Source organism: Schistocerca serialis, chromosome 4 (assembly GCF_023864345.2).
Source record: "Schistocerca serialis cubense isolate TAMUIC-IGC-003099 chromosome 4, iqSchSeri2.2, whole genome shotgun sequence".
NCBI lineage: Eukaryota > Metazoa > Arthropoda > Insecta > Orthoptera > Acrididae > Schistocerca > Schistocerca serialis.
This window is the reverse complement of record NC_064641.1, coordinates 267,665,705-267,691,013: the sequence shown is the minus strand read 5'-3', so window position 1 is coordinate 267,691,013 and position 25,309 is coordinate 267,665,705. Positions and strand designations below refer to the sequence as shown.

At 36.4% G+C, this 25,309-nt stretch overlaps 1 protein-coding gene across 2 annotated transcripts in view; it reads right to left on the bottom strand.

Moving 5' to 3' along the window:
- Positions 1-4,472: 4,472 nt before the first annotated feature.
- The window catches only part of LOC126474005 (putative lysozyme-like protein), a 161,093-nt gene continuing 140,256 nt past the window's right edge, over positions 4,473-25,309 (bottom strand). The window contains exons 5-8 of one of the 2 annotated variants that reach the window (XM_050101394.1): positions 21,743-22,009; positions 18,876-19,043; positions 7,143-7,325; positions 4,473-5,295 (exon numbers count right to left, since the gene is read on the bottom strand). In XM_050101394.1, coding sequence (XP_049957351.1) covers positions 5,230-5,295; positions 7,143-7,325; positions 18,876-19,043; positions 21,743-22,009 — 684 coding nt within the window. In that variant the 3' untranslated portion in view covers positions 4,473-5,229. The remainder of the gene's footprint in view (positions 5,296-7,142; positions 7,326-18,875; positions 19,044-21,742; positions 22,010-25,309) is intronic. The other variant, XM_050101393.1, reaches the window with a different exon arrangement.

Sequence of the window (25,309 nt, the reverse complement as noted above, 5' to 3'; positions counted from 1 at the left end):
AAGAGTTTGTCCACACATGGAGCACCCACTCCTTCAGCATGACAATGCCAGACCACACATGAGTACTGCGACATTTGCAGCAATTTGATGCCATGGGTTCACTGTCAACAGTCATCTTCCATAAGTTCTGACTTGGCCCCATCTGATTTTCATCAGTTTCCAACTTAAAGAACACCTTCGAGGACTTCAGTTTGATGTTGATGAATGGTGCAAGCAGAAGTGATGTGGTTCTGTCAACGAAGTCAAACATTCTATGGTGAGGGTATCAACAAACTGGTCTCTCATTGGGAAAATGCTTTATTGCCAGGGTGACTATACTGAGAAACAAATAAAACAATTTAAGTCCAGTTCCGAATATCAACAAAATTATGAAAAGGATAGACTGCTCTTCATCATGTCATCTTTATGGTGAGTATCACTCTATCCTTTTCATAATGTTGTTGAAAAATAAATACAAGGACATGAAGACTAAAGCTGTGAAACACTAATAGCATTTGTTTTATTTAAAAAGCTTTAAGAGTTTTCACATTAAAAATTTCAAGATGTTACTTTTCAGCACAACTTCATAGTGTGAGACTTTTGAAATGGCTCTTTTGGAAGTAAAAGAATGCAACAGTTCCATTGAGAAGTTTAACTTCCAAGATTATAGGAATAAAGGCTAATAAAAACCTTCATGGTATCAAGAAAACCTCACACGACTGAAAAAATTTGGCATGAACTTATATTTGCAACTGGGAGATCTACTTAGATTTTTGTATGATGCAAGTGTCTTTCTTAGCCTCTCGTAGAGAGCTTACTTTAAGAAAATTGAGTGTTCTGTCCCATATCTGCACCCATGGGCAACACTGAAATCATTCTGAAGCAGTTGGCCGAACTATGCCAGACACCTGAAATCCATCCGTGCTAGTGCGCACAAAGTTGTTATTGCAGAACTTTCAATTTCATGCCTTGAATGACTGTTCTTTGGTAAATGTCATATTGTGGAAGGGACTATGTGAAATTGATTATTTCAAGTGGTGTTTTTATAACTGGAAGAAGTGACTTGCGGATTTATGTAGCTCAGATTTCTTTAAAGTTTTTGAAGTTTTTGTGCACTGCCTGTATGAGAAACTTCATGGCAAGTGGAGTATTAGAACAAGGTTGCCACAAGTTCTGGAAATCAAGGAATGTCAGGGAATTTCAAACATGTCAGGGAAATATCAGGGAAATTTGTCTCAGTAGATGAAATGTTTTGTTTGCTGCGATATTATGCATCGTTGCTGGTTGGGTGCAGCTGAGTAACTGCACCACCTCCCTACTCCCTCATTCCTCCAGCTGCTCCCTTTCCTACCACTCCCCTCAGCTTGTAATCAGTGCTGCCACCACTTCTTGCTTCTGCCTAGCAGCTGCCGACAAGAGGCAAGGAGGCATGAGGAGTGATTTGTTTGGATATGATACTCATAGACTGTAGACACAGCGGCCGGTGACAGTGGTCACATGTGCATGAGTTGTGTGTGAGTGATTGTGTGAGTGTGTGTGCTCTTGTTTTCTGACAAAGGCTATGGCTGAAAATTTAGTTGTGAGAGTGTGATTGTCTTTTCTACATGCCTGTCTGTGGCTCAGCAATAATCTTTTCAATGAGTTGCTACCTATCCTAATTGTTACTGATTCTGAGAGTATTTGAGCTAGTTATCTGTTGCATGGATTGATCACCGTTGTCTCATTTCATCAACATGCTGTCTGTGGCTTGTGAATAGCTGGCCACATGAGTGTATTTCCACGATGGGCCAAAACCGGAGGCCGTTTCTGTGGGTACCTGTAACGGATCAGGCCTGCTGATATGAAGCCATTTGGTTCCCACTAATGTGCAGGCCCTGCCTATTGGATCTAGTCTCACTGATCTGCCTGCAGGCTGGGTCTGTTTGTGTATGGCATAATGCAGTGGATTTTCATGGATTATCTGTGGACCCAGGACTATGGTGCTCCTCTGCAAGCTAGATACCATGGGTGAAGGATTTCAGGAACTGTGACTGTCTCACCACAGGTATGTTGTACAGTGTGGACATTTTATTTGTTCTAGTACATTTTGGTACTTCAAAAGTAGTTTATATGTTAGAAAGTATGGACGATAAGAAGAAGAATATTGTCAGTTGCTGACAGGTTTTATGCCATGTACTCATATATTCCTTGAAAGAAAAATCTCACAATACCTGTAAAATAATAGATATAACTTACAATAATGGACATAGCAGAACCAAAATTTTATTGGAGGTCACCTACAGTGTTGGTTTACACAATTCTTCATCACCTTATACACTTCTTTCAAGAGGCCTACTTTTTTCTGAGGTTTTTTCTGAAATCAGTGAAGGTATTTTAAATCCGTATTGCAACTCCAAATATGTTTCATTTTACTGAAATAAAATAGCATCCATGGTCTTAATGAAACAAATATATCATTTGACTTGCTTTCTCCATCTAAAAACAGTTCATTACAAAAGATGTTGACGTTAGTACTTAAGATTTTTGCTGACATAGTGAAACACCATCTGCTTGCAAGTTTTTTTTTCAGATATCTCCTTATTTGCACTATTGCTTCTCGTATCATAGCTGCAAAGACAGATTGTCAACTTATTTCCTGACTTACCTTTGAGGTCTCAAAACATGCCAAGGAAAAATGTTAAAACTTGTGTGGGAATCAGGGAAACTTGCAGCAATCCTGTAGAACTTTCCTCTTTTAGGATGAGCAGATTTACTTTTGGGCTAACCAGCCAACAATCATTTCAATTAATAGAATCAAAAATTGTAAAAGTCTCATATTTTCCAATCATAAATGTGCCACTTGTTGCTGTTTGTATTGCTTAGAGTGTGAATGTAAAAAGATTTATTGTAGTTAATTTTACCAGTTCAGGCTTTACCATATTCCTCGAAAAGCTTACTGTTCTATGGATTACTGCATGCAGGCAGTGTTTTCCAGCAAACAGATCTGAGGTGTCAGCAAGTGAGCTGATGATTACAAGTAATGATTTTTGACTCTTTCTACCCCTTGTTGTGTAGGTGGATAATAAATCTGACTCTTAAACTTAGGTAGTGGAGATTGAGCAGTTAGTAGAACTGCAGAAAGGAAACTAGTCTGTTTAGGTTGTGCTATACTGGACTTTAATCAGCTATCCATTTCCCAAACCAAATGGCAAATTTGAAAATATAAAGTTGCTACATTATTGTAGAGGGGCAAGAAAAGAAACAGAAGACTTAAATGTCCTGGAGTGCTTTCAGTAAACTCAATAGGTTTTCAAAACTACGCTCTCTGTATGCTTGAATTGGAAATTTACAATATGTGTCATTCGTTTTGACTGACGTATGTTTAATGTTGGAAAGTGCTGCGCCACCTCCTCTCCACCATCATTCAAATATGGGTGTGTCACAGTCTGAAGGAAAGTGGTTCTTGATGTCCAGCACTGTCAGACAGATTATGATGAGCTTTTTTTGTTTTCAGAGTCTTTGATGATACTACACTGATATCTAAATAATCTTCCAAATATGCTTAGTGAATTATGAGGAATTAAAAAAGTTTTTGAATGATAACCAGAGCCACAAAGATAGTTATCTGGATTGCAGGAGTACATTCCATATCAAAAGGATGTAACAAGTCAATTTTTAATTTCATTTATCTGCTTTACCTGCCAACTTACTGCACAAATCTACAGATATCCAAGAGTACAACAGGTATTCTAGGAAGATTACTGAGATGCCAGAGACAAACTTGATAGATGCCTTGCTTACAAAACATAATTGCAACTAAAGGCATCCAGATAAGAAATCCTGGACTGTTTGATGCAGGTAAACAGTAGCATCTTCTCATCATTCGGTTATGATAATACCAGTACAAAGCGCATTGGATTTTCAATCTGCCTCAGTGGTGACGGGTCTTAAAAGTAAAGGCAGTTTGTTCAGTCATAAGGTGGATCAGTCAAAATATACTGATAAGAGATTTAGAAAATTTATCACCTTTGTTTCAGAAATTTACACCTATAGCTCAAGCAATTTGCAGTTCTGTTCCTCCATGAATTCTGTTTTATACACCTGGAGCTTCAAATTGCATACATTCTTTCCTACCTGATGAGAATCTGTGTGGTGCTATATAACTGAATCAGTTACCCTCTGGGCAATCTGCAAAGTAGTTATTTGCAGGATACAGTAATGAGTGGTGGTATTGTCAAGAAACAGAAATTACATTAAACTGTGCTGCACTCATGTTCTTATGCACATGTTTTGGAATGGACTTCTCAGTATTGGAATCCTGTATGTATTATTCACTAGTTGTCCAAATCTATGGAACTAAGAATGTTAGTGAATCAATATATTTCCCAAAACAATCTGGTCTCATTTTGCTAAGCTTGAAATCTCTTGTCACTTCCACAGCACATATTTAATGTATCTAAGAATGAAATAGAAATAGATTTTCTTGACTTGGGATAGAGATTTTAAGAACAGACTTAACAAGACAAGTGTTGTATAATTCTTTTTATAACAAAAATATTCGTACAATGTAACACAAATGTTATATAAAAATATTACAGTTTCAAATATTAAGATTTTTACAGATTGCTGTGTATGTGATGCCTCATCAATAAAACATTCAATCTAAACCAATTATAAAATACTCATTAAATGCATTTTCACATAAAATATAATAAATTTCAGTTCATACGATTACACAGATACTATACAAAACAAATCTAATACAATTGTCACTGTTTAAATAATGTAGCAATACTGCCATTGTCAGTAACTTTCAATTTCTCCACTGTTATATACAGTAATTCACTCGAGTATTTCAATGGTAACTATTGAAATGGTTGATAGTTTACATAGACTGTAGATCAAATTAAAGCACAAGCAAACATGTAGAAGAAAGTGCCACTGACTAGCTGAATATACCTCTATATGCTTCTGTTAGTTACATCAGTATTTAAAGGAATGGTAGCAGGCCAGTGGCCATTCAGTCTCTCACACAACACGTACTGTGTGACAATAATGCAACAGATCTGAACCCATGATCAGCTGACCTAAACAAATGCTCTGTTCTCTGTATCATGAAATTATGATGTCCACGTTGTCAAAGGAAGAAGAACATGTGTCCAGTTTGCTGCAGAATCCATCTACAAGATGCCTGTGCTTTAATTATAACACTTTTCATGAGGATAGAGTCATAAAGGTATGATCCTTGTACCAGGAACGAACAGTTTCTCTTTAAATAATGGAGGTGATCAGGCGGGCCTTGAAGTTCACTATCCTCTCACTTGTCTGAGCCAGGCGCTGTCAAAAAAGAAAATGTAATTAGAACATGAAATGAAATTTATGGAAACAGAACTTACATTCTTCACAAGATCCTTACTGTACATATTCCTCGTTATTGTAACACATCTGTTCACTTCCATTAAAACTGGAAAAATCGTTATATAGCTCACCTATGAACTAAAACAAACAAACACACACACACACACACACACACACACACACACACACACACACACACACACACACACACACTTGAAAAGGGGGAGAGGCAGGTAGTTCAGAACCCAGGTTAAGTGTGATCTGTAAGAAGATGAGTTCTTGTTAAGCTAATCATATCATTTTTTAGATAAAGTAGCAAGTATTGAAACTCCATACTGGGATACAGAGTGGGTCAATATCCAATAATATAACAAACCAATGTGTATTTCACAGCTATTGCTTTTTTTATTTATATAGTGCAGTAATTGTGGGAAAATCTGGGTTTCTAGTATCTCACACTGTTGCTAAATTAATGTTAAAAATGCCGACAACCTAGAAATGCTGATGAAACAAAATTGTTTATAAGAAATAAAAGAAGATCCTTAATTATTTACCATGAAATTAAATAGCAAAAGTGAGAAGTCATCAAGAAGATAAATATCATGGTAACTTAAAGACAAAAACTGACTCCAAAAGAGACTCTACTGGTCAAATCTATTGATGGTCTGCATTTGGAAGAAATGTTCTTATAATCTTGAAAATATCTATAAGGGTAGAAACATCAACAGATAAATGAAGAGCCGGCAAATAAAAACAAAACTTTATTTAAAGCCAACTTTGGGCATGAAATGTACACTGTTGAAAAGCAAACATTAGAACTGTTACTAAATTTGAAATCTGCTGTTGGTGATGCCAGGATGAGAATGCTGTGCACATCTTCTACTAATAATTAACATATCTGAGGGCAGTTTAAAAAAATTCTATTATGAGTGATATGATGAGACTGAAGCAAGAAGTATCATGTTAATGCTGATGAAGCAGCATGAAATGAGGCATTATGCTAAGATCAGATTTGATAGACAATATTGAAATGAAATGAATACTGGTATTGCTGTTGTTAAGCTGTAGGAAGCTTATCAGTTTGCAGGTATATAAGTAGCTTGATTTGAACTACTCTTAGAATGAAGGTTGGCATCACTTAATAATAGTGAAGAGCAATGAAGAAATCAAAAATTGTTATGAAGGTGTTTAGGAAAATCATTTCATGTGATGTTCTGTTTGGTTAGCTAATCTTAGAGATCTTCCTGGTGCCATGCAACAAGGTATTTGTTGTATACCCTGAATGGGGATGTGCAGTCTCTTTGACCTGTTGGCATGTTTCACTTTTCTCTACTTTCCTAAGGAGTTTATTACAGTGTCAACATAAAAAGCATATTGACATATTTTCAGAAGCACTATGAAAGTGATGTCTTTGTCTAGAGGCAACATTAAAGAAATTCACGCACTACATATTAAAGTGTCAAAATAATCCTTCCCAAATGTAATGAGTCTTAACAGGATATAGTGAAATTTGTAATTTATAGTAATTGGACATAGCACTGTCACAAAAAATAAAGGTTTGTGGACTATGACTTCTTCAGTTTGCTTCTTTTATGTCTAGTAAACACAAACTTCCACACCATTTGATTTTGATAGATGATACATTGTATAGTATAACTGTCTGATGTTTCTGATATAAAAACTATTTTATTTAATGGAAAACTGCAAACATTTACTTGAACATTACATGAAAGAATGACAAATTTATTGAATAAATCATGAAAGTGGATGGTTCAAAAATATTTTGTTATAGCGCATTATTGATTGTAGTCCTGAAATTCCCTTACCAAGATCAGGTCCTGCATGAGATTGGCAATGCCACGGTTGGCAATGATAAACAACCGTGTGATTGGTCCAGGGACACCTGCTTGGTATCCATCATCTCTTACAACACCAGCATCTGCTGAAGCTCCTGCACTGGCACTTGCAGATTCTCCACTTGGCTCCGTGTTGCCACTGCCAGCGACCAGCTGAAATTTATATAACGGAATTAGACTTTTTTTGTCAGGTCTTGCAGAATTTTCATCCTAGAGAGTTTTCTTAGAACATGCTGTATTGAAAGTTAAAAGTACCTTCAAAACAGTGACCATTTTACTTAAAGTAATTAAACATATTCCTCCTCTTGTGGTAGTTAAGTATATTGATGGATGACGACATATGTAACATCAAACTAACAGAAAAAAATTCCATAAAAGAGAATTAGTTTCACTATTATCATAAATTATGGAAAGACAGAAAAGATGCTTGAAGGGCTAACAAAATAAACAGCAATCAACAGTCTTTTGTTTTGACTATATCTGTTGCTGCATATTTAGTATTTTAATAAACACTCAAAGCTATAAAGTAAAAGGAAGAAATGACAAAGAATGATCGCAAAGCATTCAACACCTGCATGTACTTTGCAAGTCAACAGCTTTTTTGTCACAATAAACTAAAATGTAATACTATTGGTGTTGACACATTGAGAGTTTTGTAAGCTCACATCTTTCCCTCAACTATTCTGTTTTCCTATTGTCTCTCCATAACAACTACACTTTGGGTGTTGGTAAATAATGCAACTTGTTTTGATTTGTGATAATATAATATCTATTTTGAGCCCAAACATATGAGGTGTGTGCCTAGTAGGACTGTGGTGGATTTGGAAACTATTTGAGGAACCTAGAACACCTTTGTTTATTGCACATTAGAATTCTTTCTCTACAGAAGAGAATGCTGTGAAATGTAAAAGGTTGTACAGAATATATCTTTTTCATCATGTTTGAGTCCACAAGTAGCTCCACCTCTCATCAATACACCCACAAAGTCAGGCTATAACACTTACACAGTAGCCAACTACACAAAAGAAATTTGCTTGCATGAAGTAGTAGAAAAGGTATGTACACTCCTGGAAATGGAAAAAAGAACACATTGACACCGGTGTGTCAGACCCACCATACTTGCTCCAGACACTGCGAGAGGGCTGTACAAGCAATGATCACACGCACGGCACAGCGGACACACCAGGAACCGCGGTGTTGGCCGTCGAATGGCGCTAGCTGCGCAGCATTTGTGCACCACCGCCGTCAGTGTCAGCCAGTTTGCCGTGGCATACGGAGCTCCGTCGCAGTCTTTAACACTGGTAGCATGCCGCGACAGCGTGGATGTGAACCGTATGTGCAGTTGACGGACTTTGAGCGAGGGCGTATAGTGGGCATGCGGGAGGCCGGGTGGACGTACCGCCGAATTGCTCAACAAGTGGGGTGTGAGGTCTCCACAGTACATTGATGTTGTCGCCAGTGGTCGGCGGAAGGTGCACGTGCCCGTCGACCTGGGACCGGACCGCAGCGACGCACGGATGCACGCCAAGACTGTAGGATCCTACGCAGTGCCGTAGGGGACCGCACCGCCACTTCCCAGCAAATTAGGGACACTGTTGCTCCTGGGGTATCGGCGAGGACCATTCGCAACCGTCTCCATGAAGCTGGGCTACGGTCCAGCACACCGTTAGGCCGTCTTCCGCTCACGCCCCAACATCGTGCAGCCCGCCTCCAGTGGTGTCGCGACAGGCGTGAATGGAGGGACGAATGGAGACGTGTCGTCTTCAGCGATGAGAGTCGCTTCTGCCTTGGTGCCAATGATGTTCGTATGCGTGTTTGGCGCCGTGCAGGTGAGCGCCACAATCAGGACTGCATACGACCGAGGCACACAGGGCCAACACCCGGCATCATGGTGTGGGGAGCGATCTCCTACACTGGCCGTACACCACTGGTGATCGTCGAGGGGACACTGAATAGTGCACGGTACATCCAAACCGTCATCGAACCCATCGTTCTACCATTCCTAGACCAGCAAGGGAACTTGCTGTTCCAACAGGACAATGCACGTCCGCATGTATCCCGTGCCACCCAACGTGCTCTGGAGGGTGTAAGTCAACTACCCTGGCCAGCAAGATCTCCGGATCTGTCCCCCATTGAGCATGTTTGGGACTGGATGAAGCGTCGTCTCACGCGGTCTGCACGTCCAGCACGAACGCTGGTCCAACTGAGGCGCCAGGTGGAAATGGCATGGCAAGCCATTCCACAGGACTACATCCAGCATCTCTACGATCGTCTCCATGGCAGAATAGCAGCCTGCATTGCTGCGAAAGGTGGATATACACTGTACTAGTGCCGACATTGTGCATGCTCTGTTGCCTGTGTCTATATGCCTGTGGTTCTGTCAGTGTGATCATGTGACGTATCTGACCCCAGGAATGTGTCAATAAAGTTTCCCCTTTCTGGGACAATGAATTCACGGTGTTCTTATTTCAATTTCCAGGAGTGTATTTTACCTGTGGCTGATCGATATTTGGCACATGAAAACAAGTAACAGCGTGGACACATCACTTGCTTTTAATCTACCACTCCTTTTCCAAATTAAGTACATTCTCATCAAAGTGCACAATCATGTAGACACCCCATACAAACATGTCACAAAGTCTCCAATTAAATTCGCATGATTCAAAGAATGTCATTGTTTATGCAACCAGTAACAGAGTGCATCCTGCTGCAAATGATGCACATCAACTTATTTTAAATATTTGTCAGTGTGAAAATAAAGCATGTCCTTGTGTTAAAAATTCTCAGTCTCTTTTATATATTTATATTTCTGAATGTCATGGTGGAAAGTAATTCTCATATACAGTCATTATCAATTAAGGCTTGTTTAGTATTATCTTGCTTTTGCTTCTTACTCATACTTAAATGTTGTAACACACTTTGCATGTCTTTTTCTTTGCTAACTGTTTCGTTTAAATTTATGAATATGAGCTAGAAGCAGGAACAGGATGAGAAGATAATGTGTTAAGACATCAGGGCATAACTTACATGGCAATAGAGGGAGTCATGGAGGGCAAAAATTGTATGGTAAGATAGAGCTTGGAATATATCCAACATGTGATTGAGGATGGTTGGTGCAAGTGTTACTCTGATATGAAGAGGTTGGGACAGGGGAGGGAGCCATTGTTGGCTGTATTAAACCAATCTGAAAACTGATGTCAAAAGAAAGATATAAGATGTGCATATAGTTGCAGTAAAAATTAGTTTAGCAAAAAATGTAGAGTAATATAAGAGAAATTTTTGAAAGATTGGTAGATAAAGAATGTTAGCTGTTGCTGTTGCTGAACACAGAATTACGTATCATCATGATCAAGATCTTCAGCAGCCATTCAACATCCACAGATGAGTAAAGGCCTTATCTAGACTTCTCCATCCATTATGATCTTCAGCAGTACACAGCCATGTTGCTCCTGCATGTTTTCTAGTGTCATCTTCTCACCTTCCATTAAAATATCTACTTGGCCTTTTATTATCTCTAAGAAACCAGGAGAAAACTTCCTTGGTCTATCTACCATCTATTCTCTTGTCCACATTCCATTTCAGCATGCAGTTCACCATTAACAACCGGGTGGTCCCTCTGTTTTTGAATGCTTTTTGCATTAATATTCTGTGCCTCACTGCCATTAATCAAAATTTATTGTTATAACGTCAAGTTTAACACATATATTTCAGAAAGACACAACACATATAAGTCACAGAATAAGTTGACAAGCAAGACATGTGTACACGTTAACATTCGAATGAGCACTGAGTCCCAGTCTAGCGGCCGCTGCTCGGCTGGCCACTTAGGTGGCGCAGCTGCTGCATGGCTGGCAGACAGCGCTGCATGTAGAGGACACGCGTAATTGCGTGGCGGCGCTTAGAATGATTGGCGAGTCACAACACTTATGATACACACTGACTGTAATTTTCCATTTCAGATAGACTGGAGGCTTTATTTTCAAAACTATTTAGCTAACCAAAATCACTACAGATATTTTTACTCTTTTGTTTATTTATTCTTCTGTCCATCCAGTAGTAACAAAAACTTTTCAGCTGGCTGTATGGCTTTGTTGCTAGTTTGTACAATTCAGTTGATTTCAGATATTCTCCTTTAACTTCATGCATTAGCTGTTGAAGTTTATCTGTGTTAGTGCAACGTCATCATCAGAACTAAAATGGTTCAGATATCTTCCATTAACACTTATTTATCTTTCATTATCCTTTTTGAGAGCTGTAATTTCCTTTAATGTTCTAAGGATATTTTTAGTAAAATGAAATCACCAAGCATCAGTAATTTCTAAATTTCCCACTATCTTGATTAAGTCTAATGGAACCTGTCCAATGATACATGTTTTTTTCAGTACACTAACATAGGTTGAATTAGTACCTTATTTTTTAAGTGTTATTATTACAGACTTTGTTGAAAATAGCTACAAAGGTTTCCTCAAAATCTAAGAAGCCAAGGCAAATTAGTAATTTTTACTCATTGTTTCATGCCATAATTTTGTCATTACTTGAAAATGATGCATTGTGCCTCATTAGGCTCTAAAGCCTGCTCGTTCTTTTCTATGATTTAAATCCTGTATTTTCCTCTGCAGTGTTTAATAGTTTTGGTGGTTATCTTATAACTGCAGAAGTGTCTAAGATTGGTCTACAGTTTCTTACATATTCTCTGCCTTCTTTCTGGTTTTGGGAACTTCCTCCATGTACAGCCTCTAAATAATGTTGCTAGTTCTTCTTGCATTACTTTTCTTCCATCTTTAATCATTTGTGCCAAAACACTACCCTTTCCAGACATCTTTACTTTGTTTGTTTCTTCAGTGGATTTGCACATCTCATCTGTCATTAGTTCCAGAATATCATATTTTCCTTATAATCTATCAATGTTTGTGGACAACACAAAATTTTTTTGATGCTTATACAGTTGTTTCTTTTTTGTTATATAAAGAGTTACGTACACTGTTAAAAGAAGGCAAAATTAAAGATACACAGTTTCAGGAAGTTCATTTGATTACTCTAGAGGAATGGATAACTAAAAATTTTCATCAATTCGATCTATTGGAAAATTACTTATTTCCTGGTTGGGTCAGTATATCTTATTCTTTCTTTTTCTTTTTCTTTTCTTTTTTTAGGCAACATTTTGTTGCTTCCAGTTCCTTTTATAGATAAGAAAAGACACTATTCAAAAATAAGTAAGCAGATAAAGAGAGTAGTTTAATGTGTTACTATCTTCCTGGATATTAATTACCAAAATAAGCACTGCCTGGCAAAAAAAGTGAAGCACTCAGAAGAAATGGTCAACAGTAATTGTAACTTTATATACTTACACAATGTCATCAGGTGTGTAAATGATTAGAGTTGTAATACTCCACGACAAGTAGAATGGCCACCAGAAATGCGTTAGTGTTGTTTGTGTTTAGTATTGTTACCAGACTTTGTCGGGTATATAAGAGTGAAAACAATATGATATATTGAATGATCAGTGTAAAGGACACAGAGTGTTGTTCTCTATTTGCTCGACTGGTTGAACTGTGTAATATCCAGATTTGTTATGCACTCGGATGTGACAGTGGCTCGATGTTGGATTGCATGGAAATGTGAAGGCAGGCATACTCATTCTCAAGTTTCTGGTTGACCACCTCTGACCACTAGAAGGGAAGATCAATGTATTGTGCACCAACCATGTCATAACTCCCTTCATGTCTGTGCCTTCCATTTGAGAACAAATAACGGACTCCCTGCAATATTCTGTGTCACCTTTCAGCAGTGGTCAGAGACTAATAGCAGCCAGACTAGGGAATTACTGTCCCATGTGTAGGCTGCTGTTAACACCATAACACAAATGGCTAAACTTGGAGTGGAGCTGTGACCAGGAAGCACGGACTGCTGATGAATGAAATTGTGTTGTGTTCAGCAGTGAATTATAGTTCTGCACTACCCCAAATGACAATCTTTGGTGACTATTGCAGTGACCTGCAGAGAGGTCCCATTCTTCCAATGTTTTGGAGAGGCACAGCAATGCAACTACTTGCATCATGTTGTAGGGAACCATTGGGTATGGCTTCAGGTCGTGGTTTGGTAGTGTGATTGAGGGAACTCTGAGGGCACAATGGTATGTAACAGGCATCCTTATGTGTTACCTCTCATGCAATGGTATCATGATGCTATTTTTCAACAGGACAGTGCTGGTCAACATATGGTGTACCTAGAACAACTTGCCTCAGGAGAAGATTCAATGGTCTCATGACTTTCATCCCAATTGAATCAATGCATGCATTCAGGCAAAGAGGTTGCAGCGTCATATTGACAAGTGGCTTCATACTGCCAAGGTCTTTGTAAATCTGATTCAGTATTGTAATCAGTGAAATAACATCACATACCCTTTCAACCTGTGTAGATTCATTTCATTTCCTTCTCCCTCCTGCATGCTTCACTTTTTAGTCAGCCAGTGTACTAAATGGATGACATTATCAGTTTCTGGTCATGATTCCTTGAATTCCCATTTGAAGTTCATTAGTGTCATGATGACTTTTGCAGCTATGTGAACTGCATGTCTGTTTCATATTTTGTATACTTCAGTAATCTATAGGCTTTTGTATTCTGAAAATAACAGGTATGCTCTGACATAGGCATATCACAGAACCTATGACTTGTTGATATCTTATTTAATAAAAGTATTCTCTTTTATCCATTTTTGACCCTTTTTTTCTTTCTAGAAAGTTCCATCAGGTCAAAAAACTAATAATGAAATGACCGAACTACACTCTTTTAAACTACTAATGATTTTCATTTTAGAGGGAGATAGAACTTTGTGAAAAATTTGAATTTGTTTGAATATATCGTAATAGCTGCACTATTACAACCCAACAGTTTCCGCTACCAGTAGGAAAAATAGTTGTTCAATCTTAACTTGTTGCTGCTGCAAATAGTCTTTATGACAGAGTTTATGATTTTAGTTGTGATATGTTTATGACCACTTCTTCATTTGCAAGAGTGTACTTTATGTGTAGTTAACAACATTGTCAAGTTTCACTACAGCATCAGATATTTGGTCTATCAAATAGTGTGTTAATGGAGTAAAACAACTAATACAAACTGCTTCTGTATGATATATTAACCATTTACTGGCAATGATAATGGTAATTTTGACTATGCAATACAATTATAGTTTACTACATTTTCTGTGTTTACAAATTAAACAGCTCTAAATATCTTACCATAGCATTATGTTCTTGCTTTCAAGGAATGTGTGCTTTTCTAGTTAACCTTGTGTTTAATGCACATGGATATTTACACAGGAAAAATAATTTTTTGTGTATGTCTGGACACTAATTTCACTGCAAACATTGTAATAAATGAGGATGTTAAATGGTTTCTGCATTGTAAATAAATACACTCACCAGTTACTTTCAGACTATCAGAAACATTGAAAAGGGTGACTAGATTTTTTATTATTTTTTTAAAGGACTTACAAAAGAAGGGGAAGGGAAAAAGACACAAGGACATGAATGTACAAAGAAATACATAGTCACCTTTCAGTAGAAATATTGTGAATGAACATGAAAGTATATGTTTTGGCAGAAGATTGTTTCACACAACAATAAAGATGCGTTGAGGGAAAGAACAGAGCTAAATGATGATGAGTAAAGAGTGAAAAGGAATAAATATGTAACAGAACGATGATGGGAATTTAATGTGTGTCTGAAAGCAACATTCTTTAGTGTCCATGTCTTAATTATCAATGTAGTTAGGAGTCTGTTATCAAATTGTAATGTATGAACATCAAGTAAATTCTGAGTCTTGAAATTTGCAATGAGCTTCAGTACTATGTATGCTTCTTAGCTGTCTGCTTTTACGTATTTTATGAAAGAGAGAAATATGTGTTAGATCTCTCACCTTGGTAGTTAAATCTTGTAGAAGCTATGTGAAAAATTATTGAGTGACAGGGCAAAAGGCTTGTCTGAACTTCTCTACACTGTGTAGTAGGACATGACTGCATTATGAGAAGCAAAGTTTCCTTCAGAATGGTTCAGATGTTTTAGTGACACTTCATAACTTGATCTTATTTAGTCTGTTCTCTCTGCTAGTATTACTCATGTTACTTATTTATCCATTATTCTGTCACACCTGTACACTCTAGTATTAATCCTGCATTTTTATTGGGCCTACCAATTAATTCTTGTACTCTTAATCCTTTGTTCTTCTTTCCTGGGTCCCTTTAATTCAATTTCACTTTCTGTTTACTGAGCTTATTTGGCCTATATGACCCCCATTTGTTGTTCTATGATGGTGATATAGAACTTCATATGGAACAGTAAAAGAATCATTCATCACAAGCTGGTTGTTATACAGAATTGGTAACCGTTACATAAAAACCTGAACAAGTTCTTACCTCATTCATCACAAGCTGGTTGTTGTACAGAATTGGTAACCATTACATAAAAACCTGAACAAGTTCTTACCTCATTTTCAACAACTACCTGTACTTGGACAAGGCAGAGGTCTCCTCTGAAGACACACAACAACATCATCATCATCTGTGGCACAAGCTATTTTTATGAGAAGAATCAACATTAATACCTTATAATTGAACATCTTTTAGTCCATTGTGGAAGGGAGTCATCAGGTGAGGCATTAGTTTTGTCAGTAGTTCCGTGGTCAAGTTCTTGTATGTTGTTAAGGCATGCTGCTGCCTATATGGTCACTCATGGGTGCAGGCAAGAATGTCATGACTAGAGTTTAGCAATTAAGAGAGTTAACTTTGCAGTCATAAGCAGAATCGAAGACATTATTCTGAAATGAGTTTCTGTTTAACCCACAGTGTAACCATTGCCAGAAAGAAACATTAGTATGAAGGATGACCATAGAAAACAGAAAATATCATGCTTAAAAAAATATAAAATGAAGTCACATGCAAAGAAGAAATATTCTTTTAATACTGAAAATATTCTGAAACTTAATTGTTAATAAAATGTTTAATTTTCTGCCATTTTAAGAACATGTGACACAAGTGTTGTAATTAATTGAGTACTGTGAAAATGGCAAATATAAAAAATGTTATTTTCTTTTATTTTGTAAAATATAAGTTTTTGTCTTATTGTGCACACAATATGCAAAAAAGAACAATTTAATTATTTGTACTTTAGAAATGAATTTATTACTGGAAATTTCAGTATAATAGGCAAGTTATGTTTGTGAACTTCTTATGAAAATTTCCACAACTGGTGGTAAGTAAATCTGCAAGCTGAATGTAGGAAACTTCCTGGGTTTTGTAAAAATGTTTCAATTCTTGATAATAGTATTCAAGAGGTATGTAACACACAACACTTCTGGCACATAATTTCAATCTGTTATTATCAATTACAGTAAAATGTTGAGCATATTTCTAAAATGACAAGTTGTGAGTTTGCTAGCACAGTTTGAAAAATAATTTAATAAGAAATAGATAAGTAACAGTATATAGGATTTCTGTAAAATTTCTACTAAAAATACCCATATGACAATAAAAATATTTAGCTAGAAGGTGGTTTGAGCTCTCTGTCTTCTTATTAACTACAAACTACATTACATACATATAAAATGACAGTGCCTGTCAAATGCAGGTATCATAAACAAGCCAACAGTAGTAGCTCTAAAATGATGTTCATGATCGTTGAGCTGTTTTATCTATCAGTTCCTTATATGAAAAGCTAACAAGTGTATAAATTAAGTTATACAAAACTGCTGGGTGTTACAAAACAGAGAACAAACTGCACAGAATTCTGGTTCAAAAGAACCACAAGAAAATGAATTCAGAAAATAAATGGGTACTGTGAAGTAGAGTTGTTTACAATTCATACCTACAGTCATACTTTGCAAGCTGGTGTTCATTGATTGTTGAAATGGGGTTCATACATGGTACTATATTTATGATTACTGTTCCATGTTTCATTGAGAAATGGAGTATGGGGATCTGGCTGCATATCTTTGATCTCTCTTATCTCTTGCCTAAAATATTTTAAAATTAGAAAAATCATCTGAGTCTATCTTGAAAGTGTGCCAAAAGAAGGTATACAAACTTTTACTTATCAGATGGTAGCAGACCAATAAACGTGTGGATGCGGACAGAGAAATAGTTTTAAAAATCTTGTATTCCTTTGTCTGATAAAAGTTTTCATGTCTGTCGGTCTGTGATTGGTCACAAATTTAACTGCATGCCTTTGAAGAGAGTTTGATGCTAGCAGAGAAGTTAGTAAAGTATGGTATAAGAGAAGCAAATAATATATGACAGAATCACAGATATTAATTTTCGAGAAAAGGGTGGAAGCAGTAAAAAGAAACATTTACTTATGGATGTCTTTTAGAAACTGAAATTATGATTACTTCATTTATTTGCCACTTATGTCTCCCTCCCACATTTCAAACAGTTAAACTTTCAGGTCTTGTAGTATGATAGTTGCTTTCATAATTTTTAATCTCAGCTCCATTAAAATCTCTGCATTTGATCATGACAACTTTTAATCTGTCTGTAATGTAGTCTGCAGCCATAACTTTTCAATTTCTTTTTAATTTTCATGCCTCTTGATGAACTATGTTGTTAGTGAGTGCATACTTTTTGTGAAGGTCATGCAAGTTTGTGAAAATCAGAGTAGCTAATGTGCAAGAATACTAGATACTGTGCACATTAAGCAGGCAGCTGATACAGGAGAATCAGTTGTAATCTTACACTGACACTAAATGTTTATGGTCTTGTGCCATAAATAACCCACTGATGTAAGATCTGAGATCAAATTATAAATCTCAGAACAGAAATCTCCAAAATGTTTTGAATCATATGTTATTATAGTTGTCAGTCACATCTTTCAACATATTTTGGATTCATGAGTGTAAGTGTATAAATAGTAATTTCCTTATGGGAAATATGGAACATCATTCTATTTACTGAACTCCTGGTGTTGTTAACAAATCAACTTAACATGTGGATTTTGCAGTATGATTCAGTCATATTTACAGAATCTAAAATTGGCCAGTACAGAACATTGGTAAATGGAAATGGAATAGTGCCAGTGCAAGAAAATAATACAGAATTGGATCAGGACAGACTAATGGGAAAGGTATGGCTTTATAAGAAGCAGCATCAAGTTCTACAACTCCATGTGACTTACAAAGTAGTGGAACTCTGTTACAAAGCTACTGCTATCAAATAAACATGATAAATTGTCTGTGAAAATTATAAATAGTGTGAAAAACAATATCAAATACTAGGAAAGAGCAGAGCAAACAGCGTAGTTAATAGACTGTAATAGAATAAGTTACTCAAAGATAACAGTCAGGAAAAGACTGCACCAAAATTGAGTAACTTTTGAGATAGCTTTATTGAGCCCTTCAAATTATAAAAACTACAGTCAGATTTGAGAAGAGAAAACTAAAAGTTGTGTAAGTTGGAGACAATTCCAGAAAATAGTGAATGTTATTGTTCCACTTTAAGTTATTTATTGGGATTAAATTTGTTCACAAAAATTCTAGTGTCATAATAAAACCTAACCACTGGTAGATATTGTGGTCTGATGACACCAATATGAACCAGTTGTGTGGTAGTATTAAAAGCTGCATATTGCCTGTCAACTAAAGCACATGTACAGAGCCCCACTCCTTGAATGTATGCCACTATGGTGTCAATCATGGTTGTGGTTTGGTCATTACCGCACGGGGAGTAGCATTGTTGGTGGTGAGGCTAGTGACAGTCGTCTGATTGGTGCGGGAGCTGGTGGTGGTTTTCGTCCCAGTAGCAACACCCAGCCCTAGGCTTTCAGTACCAGCCACAACACGGTATACCGTGCCTGCTGCACGCGCTGCACGGTCGGCGGTCCTCTACATCAGTTAGCAACACAGTCTGGTGAGCCTCATCAAACAGAGATATAATATGTATAAAAACAGTGAATTTTCTGATCTCTATCAGTTGTCTGTTTATTGATTTTTCTTGCAACTGCTTAAGTTTCTGGTCTTTCTCTCTGTGTAACTAATTTATACTTAATATTTTCCTATGTCTTAGTAATTGTTAAGCAACTTCTAATTTTTTTAAGGATATTTCTCTTTCATGTTTTCCAGCTAGCTGAGAATGTGAAATAAATTAAATGTAAATTACCCAAAATTATAATGTCATGTGAAGAGATAAATTTGTTATATGTTTTCAACTTACATATTCCAATCCAGTTTATTAATTATATTTTTCATTCACCTCTTATTTGACAAATATATAGTGCAGTGTCACATTGTAATCGTCAAAGTAGGTTTATAACACATAAATCTTATTCCTAAAGTTCTTAATTTAATCATTTTATCACCCTATCTATGTTCAGTCTCTAGTGGTGGAGACTGTCATTTGTGTAGCTGCATGCATCTGTTTAAAAACCTGTACATTCTTCATCTGCATAACACAAAAAAATTGATGACCTGGCATACAACTGCACATGTTAAAATTCTTTTAAAGTTTCGACAGAAGCCTTTTAAGTGTGAAGTTGAACTTCAATTAAATTTTCTAATCTAATAAAAAGTAAGAAATAAATTAAGCTGTTAGAAGAGGAAAATACTATTTTATTCCAAGTCCAGATTGCAAAAACATCCTCAAGAGATCTGCATAAAATGTGGCTTTATTCCCATCTCTCATTTTATTTACAAACTTAATTTCTCTGACTGTGAAGTTCTTTTGATTTTTGACTTATATTGTTTATGAAAATTAAAAAATGTCATTTTCCTTTTCCTTTTAGTAGTGTTGTCAATTTACTGCTTCTTCATTTCTCTGTCTCATATCATTCCTTCATATGCCACTATCTGTTTCTACTCTGCAATGCATTACAATGGTGTGAACGTATAAAGGGAGCTAAGTGATGCATTCTGCACAAAAGGGATAGAAAATACTTTGTGGCATCACCAGCGTGATCTCTGTCTCCATTCCATGTCACATGCCCCAGCTGTTCCCTACCCTGGTAACTGGCAATGCTCAAGTGGGTGACACGCCAGATCACCTGTTCTGCTTCTTACTCTCCATAAAATTATTATATGCTCAGAAAACACACATTGTCACTTATTAAGATAATATTTGCCTTGTTTGGTCTATGCCACCCATGACACTAATTAAGCTAATTACTCTCACCATCCCTAAACTAACACAAATACGAACACTAGATGTACTACATGCACCCCAAAGCACACGCTACCGACTTTGGCAACCGAAAGATGACATTGGCTGGAGCTTCATGTACACTACTACTTGCCACTGGGAATTCCCCCTCCCCCAACCTGCTCCACTCACTTTCTTATGTGCACACCACTACAGCAGTGATTTAATTTCTTTTTCCCTCAGTTGGGTTATCCCCCCCACCCCCCATCTCCAAAACACACACACACACATATTTTTTGACACTGTTGACTTCTAACTTTTTTTCCAAAGTGCATTCAAGTGGTTCTTTTTACCTTGCAAACCAAAGATCACAATTTTCTTTTTCCTCCTCTTTACATATTTACTGTCAATTTCTGCTGTTGAAAAAGCTACAAATATTGAAGATAGAAAGGCTATATTCCTCCTGTTTGGTAACTCAGCTGATAATGTTTTGTGAGGGTCAGTGAATCCTTCTGTCAGACATTATTATGAAATCATGCTATTTAATGTTAAGTGGAAGACTGAAAGAACACTCATTCATGGTGATAATTGTCAGATATTTGATACAGGGGCAAATGCCTGTTACCCGAATTCTGTTCACAGCCTGTATGCTTTTCCTATGTTCTGGTTTGCTTAGCTCTGCAGTAATGCAGCCCTGTGAAATCCCTGTGACTGGTCTTTTTTATATTATCTTCATTTATTTACAATTAGATTTCACACTGCTCCAAGACTAGCTGTACAATATCTCCGTGATGCATCATTCACTGACCTTCCTAGCTCTTTTAATCCGTACATATCTCATGTTTAGAGAATGTCAGTATAAACAACAAATATTTTTGAAGACAATGATACTAATATCCATCAAGAATACATTTTTATAATGGCTCTTTTAATTGGTTAGTGGATTACTCTAAATGTCTTAATAAACCTTAGAGTGTATTTATTTCATTAATAGCTGAACATAAATTTTTGATTCTATAACTGATTTTAATGTATCATTTAACTTCCACTGGGTATACTGTAAAATACTTCAGCCTTCATATATTCTCCAGCTTTTCAGGTCTTTTGGCCAGCTTTGCAGCTCCAACAGTAATCATCATGTGTTAACCCTGCTACCAGAGGCTGAGTGACTAATCTGTAATTTGTGTATTCAGACAGAAATCACTGCATTATTTCAAACATAGCAAGGTATATGTAACAAGAGAGAGAGAGAGAGAGAGAGAGAGAGAGAGAGAGAGAGAGAGAGGATTAACCATATAACAAAATGGTCATTTACAGTATTTCTGTTTGCAGGAGTTAGAATGATGGTGGAAGGTTGTTGCTAAGTAGCTTTGCCAGATCAGATTTTTTGAAAGATGCCAAAAATGTCTCACATACACTCACCTCAATTAGTACCAAGACTGAGACTTACCCGAATGATATCAAAGAGGAAGTTTCCAGATCCGCCACCTGAGCCTCCAGTGCCAGCAGAAGCTCCAAACCCAAAGTTGATCAACCGTTTGTTGCGGTCAGCCTCCTCAGAATCTGCATCGGCTGCTGGTGCAGGTGCAGCATTGTCACTGGGTGCACTGTTGCCTCCACTTGCTGCCAGTTCTTGGTCCTCACCATACTGGACACGAACTTCACTCTGCTGGGATTCTGCCCCAGACAGCTGATTCTCTTCAGGATTTAATTCCGTCTGTAGAGGCACCAGGTACACAGACACTAAGTGCCTATTGTATATTTGATTCAGTTATGATATATGACGCAGCACATAGCACAGATGCCTGTTTCATCTAGCTGTGTGTACTACACAGTAAATGACTACAAAAGCATAAGACTGTTGTATATATCTAGAGAAGAGTGTGTGGAATGATAAGCTGTGCTTTGCTCCCGATTAATGTTGCATTCCAAACTTTTCTTGTTTGTGTGCAAAAATTCCATTCTGTCTGTATAAAATTGTGTTTGGTTTGCATGTGTGCTGAAGAGAGTAAGAATCATTTGCAGATATATCACTAGGACTAGGATGATTTTATAGACATTTTATACATGAAGTGAAATGTTGGACTGTTTGAAATAATAATTTATGTACTTGAGAAAAAAGCATTTAAAAGTCATTATATGTGGTAAGACGTACTCTGTCAGTTTATTCCTCCCAGGTAATTTGAGGACAAGGAGGAGGAGGACAGGTTAGATGTCCTGTATATCATTCTCAAATGAAACTTTGTAATGAAGCATTTAAGTTGACTAAAAATCATGTTTCACGAAATGAAACTAAATTTATATAATAAGTAACAAATTTCTGATGCTGCAGGAATATTTGTCATCAACTGTTTCTAACTCACATTCAGTAACTGAAAAGGTACATAAAAAACTAGCAAAATTCAAAACTATACTAAAAATCAAAAATTTATTTCACAATAATATGTCATCAAATACAATTAACATTCTAAAACAGAGTAACAAACCATAATAAAATAAAATATCTGACACATTTTATACAATATCACACATTATAGGATTTATAGATGACTTTCTCTTGACAACTGCTGAATAAATGTGGTGTTTATTGAATGGCTTGTTTTCTAGCTTTGTCTGTGACATCAGCTGAACCAGCACAAACAATCAAGATGACAGTTAGTCCATAAATATGATGATAAGTTTCCCAAACATGTCATGAAATGTTCTGCAGTTCTTTCAATGAGATGTCTTATCAAGCAAAACAAAGCAGCCAGAGACAACTGTTAATAAAGTGGCTGATGACATACAAACCTTGTCAACATCAAGCAAGCAGTTAGAAGACACACAATCCCATATCTGTCAATCATATGGGAGGAAACATACAAGCTGTTACTGCCATCATTAGATGCCTGTTAGATGAATTCAGATATTGAATCTGTCAGTCATATGAGGAGAAATATGTTCACTGCCGAAAGGAAGCAAACAAATAACAGAGCTCTCATTTCAGTTTTGTGTATTGTATGGTTTTTGTTTGAAGTGAAGTTGGTGTAACTGCAGTGTGCATTAGTATACGTAATACATGATAAACCATTTCCTTAATTTATTTCTGTTGAGAGAATGATTATTACTTATATGTTTAATCTTGCAAGTCAACATTACAATACATAAAATGGAGGTTATTTTACTTTTGTTATTATTACAGTATATGTTTAGAGCTGTGTAACAAAAGATAGAAGAAATCAGTGAGTTAAATAGTGAAAAGTTAGTCCATTGCTACAGTACACCACTGACAATTTCACAAAATAAAGGAGGTTATTTCTGGAGATCTAAAGAATAACAAAAATGTTTTCAAGTTTTGCACATAATACGTTCAAAGTATTGTACTCAGACAGTCCACACCAACACCGTGAGATTAAAAATGGTGCAGAGCTTCAACAGTTGTTAGCCATTAAAAACGAGCATGAAAGCAATTTTCAAAATGTTAAAAATTGTAAGGATGCGTTCAGATTGTGAGAAAAGACCAACACCAGGATGTCACAGAACAATAGCCATAAGCCTGTATTCGAACAATTTGTACATATTTCAAATAATTTACAATACATTCTCCTAAGTATTTGAGTTTATTTGAAACTTATAATCTTAATGAGGTTTGTATTTCTATAAACAAAGGCCATATGTATGCATAAAGGAATAACACCCAAATACAACTGCTATGTACATCCACTGCTGTCATTTACATTTCTCGTATAAATAAATTAGTACCATACAAAAATTTTGTTAGTTTGTTAAGATATATTTGGGACTATAATCAATAAATATAGTGTATGAAGTACTCAGAAAGTTTAGCACTGGGAAGATGACAGGCATTTTCTCAACATTGTTCTTATAATAAGCAATGATATTATACATATTTTACTTCTTTGCAGATGTTTTGCCCTCTCATCATCCATCCTAGTACTAAACTGAAAGTTACTAGTGTGCCAGGGCATGCATGTAAGTGAGGTATGAACAGTATTATTTGAGAGTTTACAAAAAAAATGTATGTTGACGTAGATACAAAGTTCGATTACAAGTGAATCTGCCACTGTTCTTTCAAAGTCTATGGGAATGTACACAGTAGAAAGAGACATAATATAGCTTCAGTAAATTAAATTCAATATCTACGTGAACATACACTGCTAACAACTGTGCAGGAGAGAGGAGACTGACCAGATACTCCACAGATATGGCCCTTTTAATTGTGAAAAAATTACTTGCAAATTTGTGCATATTGTTCAAGCAGTGAGCAAAATACTTTTTTCATCAGGATCAAAATAAACTTACTGCCAGACAAGTCAACAAACACTTTTTAAGTTGGTGCAACTAAGGAAAAATGTGTAACAAACACATTAGTGTCAAGAAAGTATACAAATATACAAGTGTGTACTCCTTTGATGTAGATCAGTAGTAGATATGATCAAAAAACTGTATTGTATCTAGACTCAATCTGCAGTTTGCAACAATATGTACACTTTGGGAGTAGCACTCAGTGTATCTTTGCTCAAATTATGTTGTACACATTAAAACAACTGATTTTTTGTCCAGCAGGTTGTTTGAATATCTTTATGCTTATATGGTACTTTATAAGCATATTACAGACCTTTTATTTATGACTGATGACTGTATTCGCTTTGGGAGTACCACAAGTGATTTAAAAAATAATCTTACCATATTTCTGATAAATGAGCACTTTCCCTATATGACATTGACACAACGTATGGTTGTTTTGTGGTCATCTGTATGTTCTGCAGCAGCTTCTCAAATGCTGAATGAAGCTTTCAGCAAATTCCAATTTCTTTTTTTTTTTTTGCCTTTGCAGAAATTTTAAGGAAAGTAATAAATTATTTCAATAAATGTGCCACTGTCAACAAATCTGGTCAGTTCTGTGCTCTCCTGTAACAGCTGTGTCCTATAAGACCCTTGTTAGGAAAGAGGTGTGTGTGTGTGTGTGTGTGTGTGTGTGTGTGTGTGTGTATTTGTGTTTGTGTGTAGTCAAATT